The sequence below is a fragment of the Schizosaccharomyces pombe genome (genome assembly GCF_000002945.2).
Source record: "Schizosaccharomyces pombe strain 972h- genome assembly, chromosome: II".
NCBI lineage: Eukaryota > Fungi > Ascomycota > Schizosaccharomycetes > Schizosaccharomycetales > Schizosaccharomycetaceae > Schizosaccharomyces > Schizosaccharomyces pombe.
Window position 1 is genome coordinate 3,579,950 of NC_003423.3, and position 17,291 is coordinate 3,597,240.

Below are 17,291 nucleotides of genomic sequence, written 5' to 3' on the forward strand. Positions count from 1 at the left end.
TTTGTGATTATTATACTTATGGAAGTTTAAGGTAACCTGGTATTAACAGCATATGAATTACAAGCAGTAGAAGCTTACTGTACTTTAACGCATCTTTAATACAAATATGGCTGTATAGCCGGCGGGTTAAACATGGCAACTCTACTTCGTTAACTCAAGTATATTGTAGAATTCCTTAATGCTCTATGTTAGTAATGTGTCCTGAAAAGTTAACTGCGCGCTCAAGAGACACCCATTTATGCGCCAAATCCACCAAGTAAATATCTCATTTATAAGTTAGAATACGAATTACATAAAAAAAGTTGGGACATTAATGGAAGAAAGAGGTAAACAACTATTGACTTGTAGTATAATTCTTTGAATCTAGATCAGTACCAACTAGCTAATGGATAAATCTGATTCTTTGCTGCAGTCGTCCTCGAAGGGACTGCGCTCCTCCATATTTTTTCAAGGAAGTTCGAGAATATTGACTTTCTTCTTAAACCAACTGACCATTCGGTTAACTAGTCCTAGCGCCTATGCATTTTCTTCTATTCATTTTGAGATATTACAGAGTACGATCCTTTTCCTCAGCAGGGAGTCGGTTCGATTAGCTATGCAAAGAATTCCTTCGGAAAATGCAATAATTACCTCTACTTCTACTGAGTCAAACAAATCAAAAAAATTAAGTGATCAGTTGCAATTGATCAAGAATACTTCTTTGATCAGTGTTTACATTGGTATCGTAATATCGCTTCTGGTTTCTTTATTTTACTTCTATTCACTTCCTAATTTTCCTTATTCTAAAACATGTATTTTTATTTACACCGTTTCTAGTTTCATTGAGTTGCTATCTGAACCATACTATGAAGTTCTTCAATGGCGCCAGAAGTTCTCCAAGACTGCTTCAGCAGAAGGACTTGGAACAATTATTTGCTCTTTATTGTCCTTTGCAATTTCTGTTTTAGGAAGGAATAAGGCACCGTCAAGTCTTCCTTTTGCCCTCGGTAACTTGTCAGAAAAAGTAACCATTTTTTTTACTTTAAGGTATTTTGCTAAACAGCCATTCTCCATATTTCTCCACAAAGTGGGAGAAAACGAGAGGTATATATTTTGGGATAGTTCTACTCTTCGAATAATCTGTTCACATACTTATCAAGTGTTGTTAAAACACCTAATCACAAAGGGCGATAAGATAATGGTAGCATGGTATGCTTCTCCTTCTGCTCAAGGTCCGTATGCGCTAGCTTCCAATTATGGTTCTTTATTGGCGAGAATCGTGTTTCGACCAGTAGAGGACCATTCTCACATTGTTTTTGCTCAGTTAACGCATTATAAGAACAAAAAAGATGAAAAAAAGGCTTTAAATTTGTTGGCATGGATTTTAAAATTATATTCTTATATGAGTTTGTTTATCCTTTTTGGAAGTAATTACTCGGACATTGTTCTTTTGTTTGGCGCAGGAAGTAAGTGGGCTTCTCCTGATAGCTCTAGCATTTTATCTTGGTACGCAATGTATATTCCGTTTATGGCTGCAAACGGCGTGTTGGAAGCATTTTATGTTTCAGCAGCCAACTCTTCTCAGTTGTATGATCAAGGGAAGTGTTATTTGGCTTCCGCTGTATTTTATTTTATTACTGGAAAATTCCTTCTATCATGGTTTAATTTAGGCTCTCATGGATTAATCCTTGCAAATATATTAAATTTATCACTGAGGATATGTTTTGCCTTACGGTTTATTCTTCACAATTATAAAGATTTTAGTCTCCCGAGGTCTCTTCCTAGGCCTTTTTTGCTAGCTCTTTCAATTCTTTTGTCTATTATAAGCAGCTTCCTCGTAAAACATTGGAGAGAATCTAAAGTCCCCTTTTTGGTATACTTCCTGTCCGCGCCCTCACTGGCCATCTTGTACAGTTGTTTTATAATTTTAGTCGATAAAGACGTAAGAGGATATGCAAAAATTCTGCTGAGTAAATATTACATAAAGTAATAAATACTACTCTATGTCAGATAGTTTTAATAATCTGGATAAAAATTTATATTATCCAAAACAAATTTTATTGGCATATGCAATTTCAGTGCACTATTGACATCTAATTTAGTGCTAAAAGGGGAAGGAATTAGATACAAATATTTTTTTATCGTAATTCAGACGGACTTCGCTAGCTAAGTGCGAACCAGAACGTCGTGTATTGCCAGATATTCTTTGACGTCTTCTATGCGACAAGTTTGTCGATGAAAAATTCCGGCGGCAAGAGCTGCATCACAATCCGTTTCTTTAAATACTTCTTCAAAATGTTGGGGAATACCAGCACCACTTGAAGCTATTACTGGAATATTCACAGAGTTTTTAACAAGACGAACAAGTTCTATGTCATACCCAGCATTTGAACCGTCTTGATCCATACAATTTAATAGTACTTCACCAGCACCCATTGCTTCACAAGCACGAGTAAGTTCAACAACATCAATATCACGATATTCACGACCTCCTTTAACGGTGCACTGATACCAACAATATGCTTCTCCATTAGGTCCAAGCCGAGATGTTTTCACAACATGGTGTTTAGTATCTTCAGGAACTTTTACATACTGACGTTTAGGATCAACCGAAATAACAACTGCCTGATTACCATAGGCCTTAGAAATTGTTTCTATAGCAGTTTTTCCACTCAATTTCTTCCCATTTTCGTAATACTTTTCTGCGGCATAAACGGCGTCACTTCCAATAGATACTTTGTCGGCACCTGATCTAAAGTAAATACCAGCAACTTCGACAGCAGGATGAAAAGTCCCATCAGGATCTGATACATCTCTGATTCCACCACCTACTGTTAAAGGTACAAATACTGTTTGAGCTGCCTTTTCTAAAACCTGTAACATAGGTGCATCGGCCATTGGACAATTTCTAAATGAAGTGATGTTCAAAAAAACGACTTCGTCAGCGCCTTCTTGAAAATATCTTTGACATAACTCCACAGGTTTTCCAAGATTTCTAACCTCGCTTCCAGAAGATTTTTCACGGACATCATATTGATCACCTTTTGTAACTACAAGGTCACCAGCGTCGTTGGAACGGACATCTAAGCAAGCAATAATACGCTTTGTTAATCCGCCAAAGGAGTTCTCTATAAGTTTAGATGCTTCACCACTTATAGGTTGCTCATAATTACCGGTTAAAAATGCCTTTAAACAACGCAAACCTGCAGATCCACTTTTTTCCGGATGAAATTGGGTAGCTAAAAAATTATTCTTTACAATAGCACCTACAAAGGTTTCATTTCCATATTTCGTGGTAGCAATTTTGAACTCTGGAGGAAGGATAAGTCCCTTTTCTGGAATCATATAAGAGTGCACAAAATAAAATTTGTCATGTGGGCGCATACCAAAAAACTCTTTTGAAGTGTCAGATCGTACAGCACAAGAATTCCAACCAATATGAGGGACGGTCTTGTCATCGTTGTCAAACCTTTGGACTAACCCCGGAAATACGCCCAACCCTTTAGAATGTGGTGCTTCAACAGACCCCTCGAATAATGCTTGGATTCCAACGCATACAGCCATAAAAGGTTTGCCAGACAAAGCATAGCGACGCAAGGGTTCTAAAAATCCTTGCTTTGCTAAGGAATCGCATACGAAACCAAAGTTTCCAACACCAGGAAAAATCAAGCACTGAAAGTATAGATTAGTATTTGATGAAAACGAAAAAAAAAACCGATTTGACTTAGCCTTTATAATGTAGATGGTAACAACATTTTTAAAAACAATAATGACATACTTCAGCTTTTTCAATATCATGGGGATTCCTGATCCATTGTGTTTCAAACCCTAAATACCTAACGGCATTGATTAAGGATCGAACGTTTCCACTACCATAATCAACTATTGAAACAATCATAATATGAGTAATGCAAAATGTAACTTCAAATTTGCTTATAATGTATACTCATGGCACACCGTCGATTGCATTACGATAGCGTATTGCGATCAACTTCATTATCTTACAGAGTCTGTAGCACATAAACTACTACAAAACTCATTGATGCGTCCAAAGTATTTTTTTTGTTCAATGTCAGACAATATACGAGTGATGCAATGCCTAAAGGGGTAAGGTATTTTATAAAGCTTTATCAAAGTAATGTAACTATATTTTCATCAATCAACGTATTTTTTAAAACAACTTTATAGACGTTCCGTTATTTGTCAATCTTGAATTAAGATGCTAGCATTATTTGGTATTGCTACCGCTAGTATAATTCATTGTTATTTGAAGGTTTTGCTACTTTGAGTAATGCAGTGTATGCCAACAATAGTAGATTTATTTGTATGATCTTTTGCAGAAAATAGAAGTAAATTAGAGCAAAAGACATTTATTATCTTTTCGTTGATATTCTTTATGTCTTAAATTGTTAATTCTTGATTAGCCATAATGAGTAAAGGAAATACAACTTAACATGGCTAATACTGAGACTTAGTATTTAAGAAGCACAATCAAACAGTGATGAATGTGATTTAACCGACATAATTCTTGTAAATTTTATTCGATATTTGATTGAATCCCTTACGTTCATACTATCAAGAAATAATCTTTTGTCTATTTAGAATACTAACGATTTTTCCCTTACGGCAAAACCCCTGGAATGCAAATGTGAAAAGCTTTGGATTTTCTATGATAAAACGATTAAAGAATTATAGTTAGGTTCCGTTACCGTTTCTATTCCTTTGCTCAATCCTTAAATATTTTAGGAAATTAAAATTTTTCAGCCAATCTTCTTTTTTTTTCTAACTAATGCGAAACTACAAAGTCGTTAGTATCTTTTGCAAAATTATTGTTTTTTATAATAAAATTAAGACACTCTTCCAAAAGGTATTGGAATATAAATTGGAGATAGGGTAGACATTTGTTAATAATTATACAATTTAGTTGTCGCTTAGAACCAGGAAAAAACCTTCAGCTTTCACTCGACTAAGTTGATGAGGAACACTTAAAAATAAAATCAGTGATACTTTTACTTGGGTATTTATGAGTAACTATATAAGTTTAGTACCAATTTATTGATCTTTTTTTGGTTATTTATGCGTAAATCACTTTTCTTGGCTCAGCCGATCGTTCGTTGATGCGTTGGTAAAATATATTTTCTTCTAAAATATTCAGGTTCAGGTTACTTGTTTGTAACATTTTTACATATTTTTGGAGTAATTATATTTTCAGATCAAATTGTTATACGCACTGAAGTATTTACTGTTACAATTCCTATAGGGCGCATGCAATATTATAAACGTGATTATTGACTTAGCAGCAGGGTGTTCAATTAAAGTCTTATCCTTCGATGAGTAAATTGTCCGAAAAAGAAGCTTTTCTTTTTGATCGTTCTATAGATCAATTTGAAAAGGGACAATATTCCAAAAGTCTCAAAACTATCCAGTCAGTATTAAAAAAAAAGCCTAAACATCCCGACTCCGTAGCTTTGCTAGGTTTAAATCTTTGCAAACTGCATGATAGTCGTAGTGCACTTTTGAAATGTGGGTATGCTTCTTCTATCGATCCTAAATCTCAATTTTGTTGGCATGCTTTAGCTATTGTTTACAGAGAAACCAAAGATTACAACAACTCACTTAAATGCTATCAGAATGCATTAGCAATATCTCCTAACAATGAATCTTTGTGGTACGATGCCGCGTATTTGCAAGCTCAACTTGGTTTGTATCAACCCCTTTTTGATAATTGGAATCGACTATTGCAACTGGATTCAAGTAATTTAGAATATCGATTATGTTTTACGTTGTCTGCTTTTCTTTCTGGGAATTATAAAGAGTCGTTGGAACAAATTCAATATTTAATCAGTTCATGTAATTTATCCCCTTTAGTTGTTTCGAGGCTTATTTCATTTTTACCTAGAATATGCGAGCATATCGAAAACGGTAGTCAAACCGTGTTAGAAATTTTATTAATGAATCAAAATTCATTCTTAAATAACTTCAACTTTGAGCATATTAAGGCTGACTTTGCATTTCGCCAGAAAAACTACGAAGAATCGATATACCTATACGCTCGTTTGCTCATCAAGTTTCCAAATCGCTTAGATTATTCAGAGAAATATTTGAATAGTTTATGGAATTTTTACAAAAGTGGAGGTTTAGCTCTTGATCTCTTGCTAAAGAGAACTGATTCCTTAATTAAAACATTTTCAGAGATTCTTCAGACTGGTATATCTGTTTTAATTTTCTTGCTCTCCAAAAATCTGGACTACGATTTTTGTTTAAATCACTTGATCTCGTATTCCATGCATCATTTTATTCCTTCCTTCATCAGTTTACTTAAAATCCCACTTAAAACAAATGATGCGTTCTCTAAGAAGTTAATTACTATGTTGAGTAATTTTAGAGAAGGCGATTCTGCTAAAAATATACCAACACATAAACTATGGTGTACCTATTGCTTATGCCTCGCACACTATAAGCTAGGTGATTATGAAGAATCGAATTATTGGCTCAATTTAGCAATTGATCATACACCGACTTATCCAGAACTTTTTTTGGCAAAAGCAAAAATTTTCTTGTGCATGGGTGAAATTGAAGAGGCACTGTGCTCATTTAAACGGTCAGTGGAACTTGATAAAAGTGACCGTGCTCTAGCTTCTAAATATGCAAAATATTTAATACGTATGGATAGAAATGAGGAAGCTTATATTGTCTTGTCTAAGTTCTCACGATTCAGATTTGGCGGGGTATGCAATTATTTAGCAGAAACTGAATGTGTTTGGTTTTTAGTTGAAGATGGTGAGTCCCTATTACGGCAGAAATTATATGGGCTAGCTTTGAAAAGGTTCCATTCTATTTATCAAATTTACAAAAAATGGTCATTTTTGAAATTTGATTATTTCACACAATGTGCAGAGGACGGTGAATTTCAAGAATACGTTGAATTAGTAGAGTGGTCCGATAACCTGTGGTCTTCAACAGATTATTTGAGAGCTACTCTTGGTGCTCTTACCATATACCTATTGTTGTTTGAATCCAAGTTTAATATGTACGGAAATAAAGCTGAAGAGATATCCCATATGTCGGAAGTTGAACAAATTGCGTACGCTAGAGAGGACAATAAGAAAATCATGAAATTGCAAAAAATAGAGGAGGATAAGATTAAAAGTTACATCCCTTCTGAAAGTGAAGAGCCGTTGGTTATTGATGAAGACTACTTTGGGCATAAGCTGCTAATCACTGATGATCCATTAACAGAAGCTATGAGGTTCTTACAGCCAATTTGCTGGCATAAAATCAAAGGCTGGGGATTCTTAAAAATTTTATCTTCTAAACTTTATAAACTTAAAGGTATAATATTCTGTTATTACGCACTAACTAACAACATTGAAGGATTACACCAAAAAGCTAATAGTCTAGAAACTTCAGTATTGTAAGAACCCCTTTTCGGATACACAGTTATGAAGGATGTGATGTCGACGGACTATATTTATATTTTGATAACCTATAATACCCAAAAATTAAAACCCTAAAAGTGACAACTTATTCAAGGAAACCACACAAAATTCTAATCTTCATCCATTTCCTCTTCGTTTTCAGAAGTTTCCCACTCAGCTTCTTCGTTTTCTTCGTCCATATTCGGTACACCAAGGCCATTCAAAATTTCGAGTAGTTCCTGAATATGACTCTTGATGCCCTCATCATCCCATCCTATTTTTTGATATACACCTAAGGCCGAAATGAAATAAAACTTTGCATTCATGAGAAGCTCTTTTATTTCTTCCTCAGACCCATTACCCTGTTCTTGTAGGTTTTGAGCTTCTACATAACAGTTCCAGCCCAATAAGTACCATATATCCAAAATTTGATCATCCTCTTTCTGAAGGTATACCAAAAGTTGATGAGCCTCTTCATGCATTTCAACTTCAATTAATAGCCTCACAATGGATGTTCGAACTGCATAGGTAGGGAGATCAACACTATCCTCCGTAGCCGCCCTAGAAATAGATTGCAAACATTTAGATAAAGCATCTTTGGCTTCCTCTATTTTTTGTTGACTAATACGCATAGATGCTAGTGTCTGTAAAGCTTCAGCGTTTGTGGCATCAATCTGTAATGCTAGTTTTGTATATAACTCACAATTTTCTTCAGCATCAGGTTGCATACATAAATCGGTCATAAAAAGCTCAGCAATGCTGCAATAAGCTCCCTGAATCTTTTTCTTAAGATCTGCGTCTTCTCCTTTGTCTATCAAAAGTCGTTCGAGGATAGTGACTCCTTTTTGATAAAGTTTTAAAGCTTTCGATCCATTATCATTAATTTGGGCAAGCCAAAGGTATTTTTCGTACCCTTGGTCATTTGTTAAATTTTTTGATCGCGAAACAGCCTCCTTAAAAGCAGACCTCGCTTTTTTAACGTCAGCTAACTCTGCATAAACTTCACCCAATAGCTCGAACGCCCTTCCATCTTCCTTGGGACTTTTATCCGCAGCTTTTTTGGCAAGAATTAATGCTTCGGATGTTTCGTCTTTTACTAACTTCTCACGAATTTCTAATAATTCGGCGTCGGTTACAGACATATTGATTGTTTCGTTTATTAATTGTGCTTCCAACCTTCTTTTATTTAACAAAGGGCTTTAAAAAAGTATATTTGGTTATTAAAAGTATTACAAAACATAAAGATTTGTTTAATAACCAAACAATGCAAAACTACAGTAAGTTGGCAAAGGTCTAGTGGTTTTGTTGCTAAGATGAAATTTTTCTTCCACTACAACATTCTCGTAAACTAGTCATTTATAAAATTTTAGTAAAGCTAGTATTTACTTACAATAGAAGGCCATATATGTTTTTTCAGATATTTTAAATCCCATATCCAATAAATGTTGTAACCCTTAAGATGTCTGTCTATTTACTGCATTTAGCTTCTACTCATGCACACTTTCATTTGCCTGAATTAGAAACATTAGCTAAGATTGAAAACGTTGAGTTTTGGTTAATTCCAAAATCAGAATATTTGAATGTTGCTTTCAAAAGCGATAAAAGTCGGAATCAGGCATTGTTTTCTCATGCAATTAAAGAGTTTCAAGACTCAATTTCTCCGAATGATGCTACAACCCAAAATCCATTTATGCTAGCCGTCGTTAATAGCAACGAAGATGCAAGGCGTTGGATTCGGAGATCAATTTTTTGTAAAGGGATATACGAAATATATTGTATTGGGGATTCTTTTACGCGGTTACATGAAAAGATGAAAGAGCTAAATCCCGCACCTTGGGACTCTTTTAAACATAATAGTTCATACAAATTTACATTTGAAACTTTTGGCACCCGAAGGACGATGAAGGAACAATTGTCAATTATAAGCGATTTTGAATACATGCAGTTACAAGGACCAGTATCTATGCACAACCCGCAACACGTATTCACGGTTTTAGAAAATCGTAGGAACAACGTAGAAGGGCCTAAAGTTTACTTTGGTCATTGGTGCGGCAGTGGTTCTCGTGATGCAATTGATACATTTGATTTGAAACAAAGAAGCTACATTGGAATTACTAGTTTTGACGCAGAGCTTTCTCTTGTAACGGCTCAAATGGCTATGGCAGCTCCTGGGAAACTTATATATGATCCATTTGTAGGAACTGGAAGTTTTTTATATACATGTAGTTTTTTTGGAGCTCATACACTTGGTAGGTTGCTCTCCAGTTATGCCAAACTAACATTGTTTTGCAGGTTCTGATATAGATGGTAGGCAGATGCGCGGAAAAAATGGAAGATCTATTAAATCCAATTTTCGGCAATACAAATTGTCCCCATTCTTTTTAGATACTTTCACTGGAGATGTCACTAATTGCCCACTGAGGAAAAATTTATTACTAGATGCGATTGTCTGCGACCGTAAGTCTTTCTTTTTTAACATTTCCATTAACATTTGATAGCTCCTTATGGCGTCCGTGCTGGTGCTAAAAAGATCGCCAAATGCTCTCAAAGACCACCCAAAGAGTCCAGTTCAACCGGTAATCACTATCCAAAGTTGGAGCAATATCAAATTAGTGATATGGTTTACGACATTATATGTTTTGCCTCAGATCGTCTTGTTGATGGTGGTCGATTGGTTTTGTGGCTTCCAACTATAACAGAAGAGTATGGTATCGATGATATTCCTTCACATCCGTATCTTTCTTTGATTTATAATAGCATACAGCCTTTCACTCACTGTAAGTTTTAACCAACCATACATTTTATTAACCTATTAGGGTCACGTCGATTGTTGACGTTTCAGAGACTCCCTAGAGCTCACGATTCAAAAAGTTTAAATTTACTCCCTAAAATAAATAATAAGACACCCTCGCACCACAATTTTCGAGAAAAGGTAAGCTAGTTCAGACGGCTCAACAAATTACTAATGTGAATATAACAGTACTTTAGCAGCGCAGGGCGTGCATCCGCAAGTACCAAATTTTCTCCTGTCTTAGAATAAATTAGCAATGGATTTGTTGAGGCAAGGAAATAAAAAGAGAATAAATTTGATGTCCTGTTATCCGTTTCCCTTTTCCTCTCCTCTGGTTTTTTAATTTTAGCAACTTTTTTGGTTTAAAGAATACGAGATTGTTAAATAAATTTGGGTTTTTAATTGTTACTTGTAATATACTACATTTATTTTTCGTATAGTCATGAAGCAGCAATTTTCCAAAGCACTATTGAAATAGCATGTCTAAAACTATATAAAAAAATTTTTGGTATTTCGTGTCCAATTTACCATTAGAAAAATATATATATATATTTATATTTATATGCTATGGCTTGTTTATGAAAGCAGATTAGTATTTAAGAATTATTTATTTCGCAATAGGGAGTAAAAAAATTTTAAACCGAAAAGCAACTCATATGGTATTAGAAAAAATAAAATAAAATCGAACAAAGTCGTACACAATTTATATTTTCATGCTTACGTAGAGTTTATAAATATTTGTAGATCAAAACTAAGAGGTAAAAATATCCGATTTTTCTAAGGTGTAAGCAAATGGATTAATAAATGGTGTAAGCGAATTTATCTAGTACACACACTTTTCTTGGACTACAATATATAGATTATAATATATCGAAAAATATTCAGTTTCTTATTTTTGGGTATTTTCTATCAGAAATAACTTTAGTTGGTTTGTTTGAGCTTGCTCGCAACTTTTTAACTTACTGATACATAAAAGAACGGCATATGTTGACCAGTGAGGAACCGTATATTTATTCACGTTAATAATTATGGGAAAACCTTTAATTGCACTTGGATTAGAGGGTTCAGCAAACAAATTAGGCGTTGGTATTATTTTGCATGATACCAATGGATCGGCTAAAATATTAGCAAATGTCAGACACACTTATATCACTCCTCCCGGACAGGGATTCTTGCCCAGCGATACTGCTAAGCATCATCGTGCGTGGATAATCCCTTTAATTAAGCAAGCGTTTGCTGAGGCAAAAATTTCTTTTAAAGATATTGATTGCATTTGTTTCACAAAGGGGCCAGGAATCGGTGCTCCTCTGAATAGTGTAGCTCTTTGTGCTAGGATGTTATCACTAATTCACAAGAAACCTTTAGTAGCAGTTAATCATTGTATTGGTCACATTGAAATGGGTCGTGAAATTACGGGTGCACAAAATCCTGTCGTGCTTTATGTTTCTGGGGGAAACACTCAAGTAATTGCATACTCAGAGAAGAAGTATAGGATTTTTGGTGAAACGCTTGATATTGCTATAGGCAATTGTTTGGATCGATTTGCCAGAATCATTGGTTTGTCCAATGCACCTTCACCTGGTTACAATATTATGCAAGAAGCAAAAAAGTAAGACTCACTTTGATGTTTTATACTAATTTTTTCCTAGAGGCAAAAGATTTATAGAGTTACCCTATACTGTTAAAGGTATGGATTGTTCATTTTCCGGATTGTTGTCAGGGGTTGAAGCGGCAGCTACAGAGCTATTAGACCCAAAAAATCCGAGTTCTGTTACAAAGCAAGATCTTTGTTACTCTTTACAGGAAACTGGCTTTGCAATGCTAGTTGAAATTACAGAACGCGCGATGGCACATATCAGAGCTGATTCTGTTTTAATTGTTGGAGGTGTTGGATGCAATGAACGTCTCCAACAAATGATGGCTGAAATGAGTTCGGATAGAGGCGCTGATGTTTTTTCTACAGATGAACGTTTCTGTATTGATAATGGTATAATGATAGCCCAAGCAGGGTTGTTGGCTTATAAAACCGGGGACCGATGTGCCGTCGCAGAATCGACGATTACTCAAAGATATCGTACTGACGATGTTTATATATCATGGAGGGATTAATACTTATATTCATGAACAAGGATCAGATGAATTTTATTTTAGGCATTTATATATACATTCTTCATTATGAAGATCGTATCCAGTAAAATATTGAGTTTTTTGAAGTAGATTATCAAAATTCCAGTTGAGGTAAAATAGCTTTTTCACATAAATTGTCACTATTAAAAAACCTTTGGTTCTTTCTAATAATAACTTTAGCATTATTTGTCGTTGCAACCTGAGAACAATCCTTAATTGGAGAGCTATTCTCGTCAAATTTCGTTGCTATATCATTCTCATTTAACGTGAAAATCCATTTGTTTTTTTCTAATAATTTCAATAAATGAGAAACTATATTTGAAGACGAAAGAGTAGATAACGAGCCAAACATAATACATTTCACTTTCGCCCTGCTTAAAGCAACGTTCAAACGATGCCAATCGCGTAGCAATTCTCCAACCTAAATAAATGGTTAGCAGTTGTGTAAATAATTGGTTCAATACTCACTAAGTTTTTACTGTTGGATCTCACAAAAGATATTAAAATGATGTCCTTGTCTCTTCCTTGATAACGATCGACAGTGTTAATTTCTATTTCAGTGAATGATTTAAGATTCTTAGAAAGCAACTCCACCTGACTTTTGTAAATTGAAATTATCCCGATAGAACTTTGCTTAACGCCTCGTTCCAAGAAGGAGGAAACTGCTTGTTCTATCAAAAAAGCTTCAGTATGATTTTCTAGAATATTATTAGTTTTTGATTCAACTCCCAGAATATCATCGGTATTAAAAAATATGACTGAATGACTAGGATTGATTAACTTGTTGACCCAATGTAGGCTAGACGACGAATCGGGTAAACCATCACTTAGATGAGCTTTTGGCAAAATTAATTTTTTTTGGGATATCGTCTTGGACCCACACACCAAATTGCCGCCATAAATAAGTTCACTAGATAATGAATTAATGTCTTCATTCATACGATATTGTAGTCTTAAAGTGGTAACGGCTTCAGGATGCTTTTCTGATAGTAATTTAAATAGACTGAGCGACAAACCATCCTTAGATGTTCTTGAATTTTTTACTAAAGGAGGAAGTTGATAATGATCACCAACTAAAACAAATTTTTCAGCAAGCTGCAAAGGGCCTAAGCAAATTGGTAGAGGTATTTGGGATGCCTCATCAATTATACAATAATCGAATTTTCTTTTATTGAAAATGGAACTAATGTTGTTAGTAGTTTGTTCATTGCCGTCGCTTTCAATTACTTACTGATATACCCCTAGAGAAGAGCATGCAACTATTTGGGGGTCTTCGTAAAAATGTTTTAATGACGCTAAGTCGTCAAACGTCGTTCCTTCAGTCAAACAAAATTCTTTTACTAGGGGATGGATTTTATGAGGAGATCCTAAGCGGACGATTGTGCTATCACAACCCTTCAGTTTAATTAAAATGTTATCAACTGCTAAATGCGTAAAAGAAGTAAGAAGTATTTTCTTCTTTTTGGCAAGCAATGATCTGATTAAGCTAGAAATTGTAGTGGTTTTCCCCGTTCCAGGCATTCCGAGTATCAAACTATAATGTTCTGCAGCGTGGCATTTCTTTAAAGCTGTAATTTGATCTTCGTTTAAACATTTCAAAAATTCAGGATCGATTAATGCACTATTACAAAATTTTGGAGGCTTCAAACGGATAATCATGTCCCTTATAATTAAGGGAGCATCTGGTAATACAGAAGACATCAAGGTACCTCTTATTGATGCAATTCCGCTCGAAAATTCGTCCTTATCAATTCTGTACCTCGTATGGTTACTTCCGATAAATGACAATTTGGAATCTTCATAGTTACCAAAAAATACCTGGTTTTTTTTGAAATCAAAGTTAGGCATCTTTAGCCATGGAATATGAAGTCGATGACGAGTTCGTACTTCAATACATGAATCTTGAATATGGACTATGTGTCCTTTAGCTAGTGACCAGTGTCCATGTTCATCAGAAATAAATACTCGTTCACCAACGCTGAAGCCTGAGTGCAAGAAATTTCGAGGATAACCATTGTCATTTAAAAAAGCGAATTTGTAATGAAAAACCCTGTCATCAATTTCTAAACAAACGATATCCTCTTTAGTAATGTATAAAGGATACAGAGTTTTTCCATAAGCTTCTAGCTCTTCTGTATCAAAAGTCAACACATCGCCTCTTTTTAGTAGTAAGAGTCGTTCCTCTTGATTTAATAACTTCTCCCACTTCTTATAAAATTCAAGATCCTCATCTTTTACTTCGCGCATCCATTCATTCCATGACTCAGTCAAGCCGTTACTATTAGCTACTCCTTTATCACTCATCTTTTGAAAGAACAAACATTCAGAAACTAAACTGCAGTGATCGCAAATTTTTCGGTTCGAAATCATTTCAGGAAGGCTGCGCCTAAAGTTATGCTGTGCAAGAGAATTTCTTGTCATGATCAACCCTCGAAGTTGGGAGTTACTTGCAACCAAATTCTTGATAGTACTATTTTCCAAATAGCATAATAATGCCTGATTAGTATTGATACCATAACGATCTGAAATGAGTAATGTATAAAGCAAACTTTGAGCAAAATGGCTAATATTGTCGACATATCGGCCAGTTTTAAGCTCTAACGGAAGTGTGAGGGTTGACGAAGACTCAGGTTTTTCAGTTAAAACCACCTCAACTGTAGCATCGATATTACCTTTTAATCCAAATCTGGGTGACCATATGGATTCCTCAATATCGAGAAGCCTTGAAATGTGAATACTTTCATTGTTGTTGTCATTTTTTTTACTTATTAAATATCTTTCAACAATAGATTTAAGAAGGGGAAGCCTCGCATCAAGTTCCTCTCGAATTTCATCGAGCGACAAATCAGCAAAATAGATATCAGAGATGTATGTTTTTATTGATGTTTCAAGGTTGATATCAACATTTTCAAGGGCATCAATACCTCTGTATAATGCGTGTTGAAAAAAATCATGTAAAATGTTTCCAGTTACCATAGCTTTTGTAGGAGGTCCATAAATGCCAACCCTGTCAGATATTACGGCTTTCCTCAAACAAGGAAAAGAGCTGGCCACTGCCGTAGCAGACATTAAAATTTTCGGATGTATGATAATAAGTCCTTTATCGTTGTCAACGATAGCGGTATTATCTTTGTCAAATGTAGCTTCAACACGGATAGAATCCCCTACAAAAATACTAGTCTCAGTCCAATCACCGCGTAAAAATAACTGATGCAGTATATCATTTGCTTCCAAAATCAACTTTAATTGTCGAAAGTGATTCCCTTCATGAAAAATGAAGTCTTCGTGAACTTCTAATACTGTGTATTCGGAGGAAAACTCGCACAATTCACCAGGAGTGCATCCATCACACGAATCATCCCAATCATCGATAAAGTCGCTATTGATATCCGGCAATGAATTACAAGCTTTATCAAGAGCAAGGTTCACAGGTTCTTCATTTATTGTAGCATCAGATGCTTTTGTTGCTGAACAATAAGATTGCAAATCACCTCCCACATGGTTGACCTTAGCTGTCTTTTCTATGTCCTTTGCAGAAGCAGTTACTGTAGAATTAGGTAATTGTGAGTATTGGCGTTCAAGGGAATCTAATGCTGCCAGATCTTCAGCTTCTAAGGCAAAATCATCCTCGTCAATTTCGGTATCTGATCCTTTGAGAAGACAACTGGAATTTGCAGCAATTCTTGATTGCTCAGATGATCTTGCATTACGAATTATAGACACCAAGCTAGGGACTTTATGCAGGTTATTTCCTTGGTTTTTTACTTCATCATACGATCCGAAGCTTCTACTCTGGTTTTCCGAAACATTTGAACTCGACAAATTATTGTTTATCAGTGGCTTATTATCTGAAGCACATCGTCGTAATAGGACAGTTTCATCCGTATATAATGTAAACACATCAGATTTTGAGTTCGTTGACACTGGTTTCATATCTATAATCGTTGAGTCCGTCGTTTGATGATCCAGCAAATGTTGAGTAGAAGAGCTACGACACAAATCCTTCGAAGTTTCTTGAAAACATACTTCTAAAAGTTAAAATACACGTCTGAATACAAGAAAAATCATACCTGGCATGTCTTGGCTATTCAAGTCAGATTTCCGCGTGAAAGATTTGTCAGGCTTTAAATCGTCAGTAATTTCTTTATGAGCTTTAGTAAATGGGGAAAAAGATGTTGAGGATTCATTAAAAGTATTCTTTCGTTTAATTGGTAATGAAGAATGCTTTTTTTCAGAGATTTTAGGTGAACTAATTTCTGTAGATGCATTGTACGCAAAATTTTCCAGCTTCAATTTAGTTCTCCCATTTAGCAAATAGTTTTTCCTGAAAGGAGTTGAATTAGTTTTTTTTAAATTACCATGATTGTTGTCAGTAGTGGCACATATACCTTTCACAGATGAAGTTGTTTTCGACTGGTCGTTGAACATTATTAATTTACAAAAAAAGGAAGGCAATAAACATTAAAAAATAAAAAAGTTTGTTATAATTATACTCAAATAACCAGGCTAAAATTCAACCAGGTAATGAGCTTTGAAAAGAACGACTAAAACACGTGAAAAAGAATGATGATCAACGATGTAAATGCAAAGAAAAAATAAATAGAAATAAATTAAAATAAAGCCTTAACGACTGCGCTTATTCTCAAAATAATAGGCAATGCTCGTAAAATAGATATTTGGAGTATGGTTGTCGGAGGTTTCAGTTTTATAGATACTCGGTTCCCTAACGCCAACAATGCTAGTTAATTTATTTCCTTAGGTTTTCCGCAGTCATGTTCTCGATTGATTTTAAATAAAATTACACATGAATATGTGCCAGTAATCTTTACAATGAACCTTGTGAAGTCGTTCACAGGTAAATTGAACTAAAACCAAGTCCGATGAAAGCAAAATTATTGATTTTCCTTAATACATAATTAATAAATATTATCTGTATCGAAATTCGCTTCAACTCTTCTTAAGTATAAGCTTATTAA

General features: G+C 34.9%; 7 protein-coding genes and 9 long non-coding RNA genes across 16 annotated transcripts; 7 read left to right on the forward strand and 9 right to left on the reverse strand.

Annotated features, from left to right (window-relative positions):
- Positions 1 to 154: 154 nt before the first annotated feature.
- On the reverse strand, positions 155 to 586 carry SPOM_SPNCRNA.6191. Its single transcript, NR_195541.1, has one exon. It is a non-coding gene; the product is annotated as a non-coding RNA (long non-coding RNA).
- Positions 224 to 3,791, forward strand: rft1 (Man5GlcNac2-PP-Dol translocation protein Rft1). Its single transcript, NM_001022413.3, has one exon. It carries the CDS (start codon positions 386 to 388, stop codon positions 1,967 to 1,969), a length of 1,584 nt encoding a protein of 527 aa, NP_596493.1. The 5' UTR covers positions 224 to 385; the 3' UTR covers positions 1,970 to 3,791.
- SPOM_SPNCRNA.1618 lies at positions 773 to 2,095 on the reverse strand. Its single transcript, NR_150512.1, has one exon. It is a non-coding gene; the product is annotated as a non-coding RNA, possible alternative UTR (long non-coding RNA).
- his4 (imidazoleglycerol-phosphate synthase) lies at positions 2,040 to 3,891 on the reverse strand. The gene is made up of 2 exons (NM_001022414.3): positions 3,758 to 3,891; positions 2,040 to 3,651 (listed from the first exon to the last, which is right to left on the reverse strand). Exons 1-2 carry the CDS (start codon positions 3,875 to 3,877, stop codon positions 2,146 to 2,148), a joined length of 1,626 nt encoding a protein of 541 aa, NP_596494.2. The 5' UTR covers positions 3,878 to 3,891; the 3' UTR covers positions 2,040 to 2,145.
- Positions 3,892 to 4,034: 143 nt separating this feature from the next.
- SPOM_SPNCRNA.1619 lies at positions 4,035 to 5,020 on the forward strand. The gene has a single exon (NR_150513.1). It is a non-coding gene; the product is annotated as a non-coding RNA (long non-coding RNA).
- Positions 4,431 to 5,208, reverse strand: SPOM_SPNCRNA.6192. The gene has a single exon (NR_195542.1). It is a non-coding gene; the product is annotated as a non-coding RNA (long non-coding RNA).
- On the forward strand, positions 4,919 to 7,397 carry nat1 (NatA N-acetyltransferase complex subunit; the record flags this gene model as incomplete). The annotated part of the gene is made up of 1 exon (NM_001022415.3): positions 4,919 to 7,397. The coding sequence occupies exon 1, from the start codon at positions 5,310 to 5,312 to the stop codon at positions 7,395 to 7,397; it is 2,088 nt and encodes a 695-aa protein (NP_596495.1). The 5' UTR covers positions 4,919 to 5,309.
- Positions 5,261 to 8,692, reverse strand: acl4. Its single transcript, NM_001022416.4, has one exon. The coding sequence runs from the start codon at positions 8,537 to 8,539 to the stop codon at positions 7,529 to 7,531; it is 1,011 nt and encodes a 336-aa protein (NP_596496.2). The 5' UTR covers positions 8,540 to 8,692; the 3' UTR covers positions 5,261 to 7,528.
- Positions 8,693 to 8,726: 34 nt separating this feature from the next.
- On the forward strand, positions 8,727 to 10,437 carry trm11 (tRNA (guanine-N2-)-methyltransferase catalytic subunit Trm11; the record flags this gene model as incomplete). The annotated part of the gene is made up of 5 exons (NM_001022418.3): positions 8,727 to 9,646; positions 9,690 to 9,854; positions 9,896 to 10,174; positions 10,214 to 10,329; positions 10,378 to 10,437. The coding sequence occupies exons 1-5, from the start codon at positions 8,857 to 8,859 to the stop codon at positions 10,435 to 10,437; spliced, it is 1,410 nt and encodes a 469-aa protein (NP_596497.2). The 5' UTR covers positions 8,727 to 8,856.
- SPOM_SPNCRNA.6193 lies at positions 8,780 to 9,167 on the reverse strand. The gene has a single exon (NR_195543.1). It is a non-coding gene; the product is annotated as a non-coding RNA (long non-coding RNA).
- SPOM_SPNCRNA.6194 lies at positions 9,346 to 10,554 on the reverse strand. The gene has a single exon (NR_195544.1). It is a non-coding gene; the product is annotated as a non-coding RNA (long non-coding RNA).
- Positions 10,555 to 11,013: 459 nt separating this feature from the next.
- On the forward strand, positions 11,014 to 12,735 carry kae1 (EKC/KEOPS complex N(6)-L-threonylcarbamoyladenine synthase subunit). The gene is made up of 2 exons (NM_001022419.3): positions 11,014 to 11,797; positions 11,838 to 12,735. The coding sequence occupies exons 1-2, from the start codon at positions 11,217 to 11,219 to the stop codon at positions 12,295 to 12,297; spliced, it is 1,041 nt and encodes a 346-aa protein (NP_596498.1). The 5' UTR covers positions 11,014 to 11,216; the 3' UTR covers positions 12,298 to 12,735.
- SPOM_SPNCRNA.1620 lies at positions 11,062 to 12,408 on the reverse strand. Its single transcript, NR_150514.1, has one exon. It is a non-coding gene; the product is annotated as a non-coding RNA, possible alternative UTR (long non-coding RNA).
- Positions 12,342 to 17,007, reverse strand: dna2 (DNA replication endonuclease-helicase Dna2). Its single transcript, NM_001022420.3, has 4 exons — positions 16,386 to 17,007; positions 13,547 to 16,340; positions 12,784 to 13,498; positions 12,342 to 12,736 (listed from the first exon to the last, which is right to left on the reverse strand). Exons 1-4 carry the CDS (start codon positions 16,741 to 16,743, stop codon positions 12,410 to 12,412), a joined length of 4,194 nt encoding a protein of 1,397 aa, NP_596499.2. The 5' UTR covers positions 16,744 to 17,007; the 3' UTR covers positions 12,342 to 12,409.
- SPOM_SPNCRNA.6195 lies at positions 12,762 to 13,223 on the forward strand. The gene has a single exon (NR_195545.1). It is a non-coding gene; the product is annotated as a non-coding RNA (long non-coding RNA).
- On the forward strand, positions 14,514 to 17,285 carry SPOM_SPNCRNA.6196. Its single transcript, NR_195546.1, has one exon. It is a non-coding gene; the product is annotated as a non-coding RNA (long non-coding RNA).
- The last annotated feature ends 6 nt before the right edge of the window (positions 17,286 to 17,291 follow it).